Raw genomic sequence first — 1,271 nt, forward strand, 5'->3', positions numbered from 1 at the left:
TACTACTTGTGTACTATTAGTGTCCGCGTTTCCAATGAGCTTGGACTAGGCCGTCCACGAGCAGCTAAATACTCTGTCTGTGTCACCGTCATAGAGTCTCTCCTCATTGGTCTTATCTTTATGGTGGCTATCATCATAGCCAGAGACCATTTTTTAATCATGTTCACAAGCAGCAAAGTAATTTTTTAATCATCTTCACAAGCAGCAAAGTAACTCATGTCCATATCTAAATAAAAGTGGAGGTCTGATCATCAGATTTATAACAGTCCTGGTTTGTTCATCTGATTAGGTGTCGCTGTTGGAGGAGGTTGGCAAGGCTTAGTGGCTTATATCAACTTGGGTTGTTACTACATTTTTGGACTTCCCTTCGGGTATCTTCTTGGTTACAAAGCAAACTTTGGAGTGATGGTAAGAGAATGGCATGTTTAATAGAAATCTACTGAAATGAGTTAAGGCAGTTCATCGTAAACACGGTATACTATTATGTTTTTCAGGGACTTTGGTCTGGAATGATAGCCGGGACAGCGCTTCAAACATTGTTACTGTTGATCGTTCTGTATAAGACAAACTGGAATAAAGAGGTAAGAAACGGAAAATACACGACCATACACTTTTGTCCATGGAGATCTGATTTGAATCCAAAACATAATAAACTGTGATGAACAGGTGGAGGAGACGATGGAACGTATGAAGAAATGGGGAGGGAGTGAAACGACATCGAAGGACGTAACTGCGTGATTGATGTTTTTTTTTGGGTTAAGCTTACAAAAACAAATGTAACACACTCGGGTTTTTGTTTGTTTGGTTTTCATTTAGGTTATAGTTCTGTTTAGGCTGTAGGAAACTATTCAATCAGTGATGTTCTGTTTCTATCCACAAAGAAAAGAAAAAGGAAAAAAGAGCAATTGAAGCCATAACATGTTTTGCTCGTGTAACCCCCAAAACGTATCATAAAAATTCTAGCGAACTTGAAATAATTAATAACATTCCAAATGCTTGACAAGCCAATTCAAGATTTCCATTTACTCATTGATTTGTATTTTTAGTGGTAAACAATTATGTATTAATCTATAGTCTATAGTGGTAAACAATTACATGTGGTCAGGATGGCCGAGTGGTCTAAGGCGCCAGACTCAAGTTCTGGTCTTCGTAAGAGGGCGTGGGTTCAAATCCCACTTCTGACATTTTTCTTTCTGCTTTTTTTTTTTTTTTTTTTTTTTTTTTTTTTTTTTTTTTTTTTTTTTTTTTTTTTTTTTTTTTTTTTTTTTTTT

The 1,271-nt window shown here is 36.1% G+C and overlaps 1 protein-coding gene and 1 non-coding gene across 2 annotated transcripts in view; both read left to right on the forward strand.

Annotated features, from left to right (window-relative positions):
• LOC104727753 (protein DETOXIFICATION 35-like) overlaps positions 1–919 on the forward strand; it is a 6,714-nt gene extending 5,795 nt beyond the window's left edge. The window contains exons 5-8 of the mRNA XM_019231801.1: positions 71–177; positions 290–408; positions 495–581; positions 667–919. Of these exons, the coding sequence (XP_019087346.1) occupies positions 71–177; positions 290–408; positions 495–581; positions 667–738 (385 nt within the window). The 3' untranslated portion in view covers positions 739–919. The remainder of the gene's footprint in view (positions 1–70; positions 178–289; positions 409–494; positions 582–666) is intronic.
• TRNAL-CAA lies at positions 1,101–1,184 on the forward strand. Its single transcript has one exon. It is a non-coding gene; the product is annotated as a tRNA-Leu (tRNA).

Source organism: Camelina sativa, chromosome 11 (genome assembly GCF_000633955.1).
Source record: "Camelina sativa cultivar DH55 chromosome 11, Cs, whole genome shotgun sequence".
In the NCBI taxonomy this organism is placed as follows: domain Eukaryota; kingdom Viridiplantae; phylum Streptophyta; class Magnoliopsida; order Brassicales; family Brassicaceae; genus Camelina; species Camelina sativa.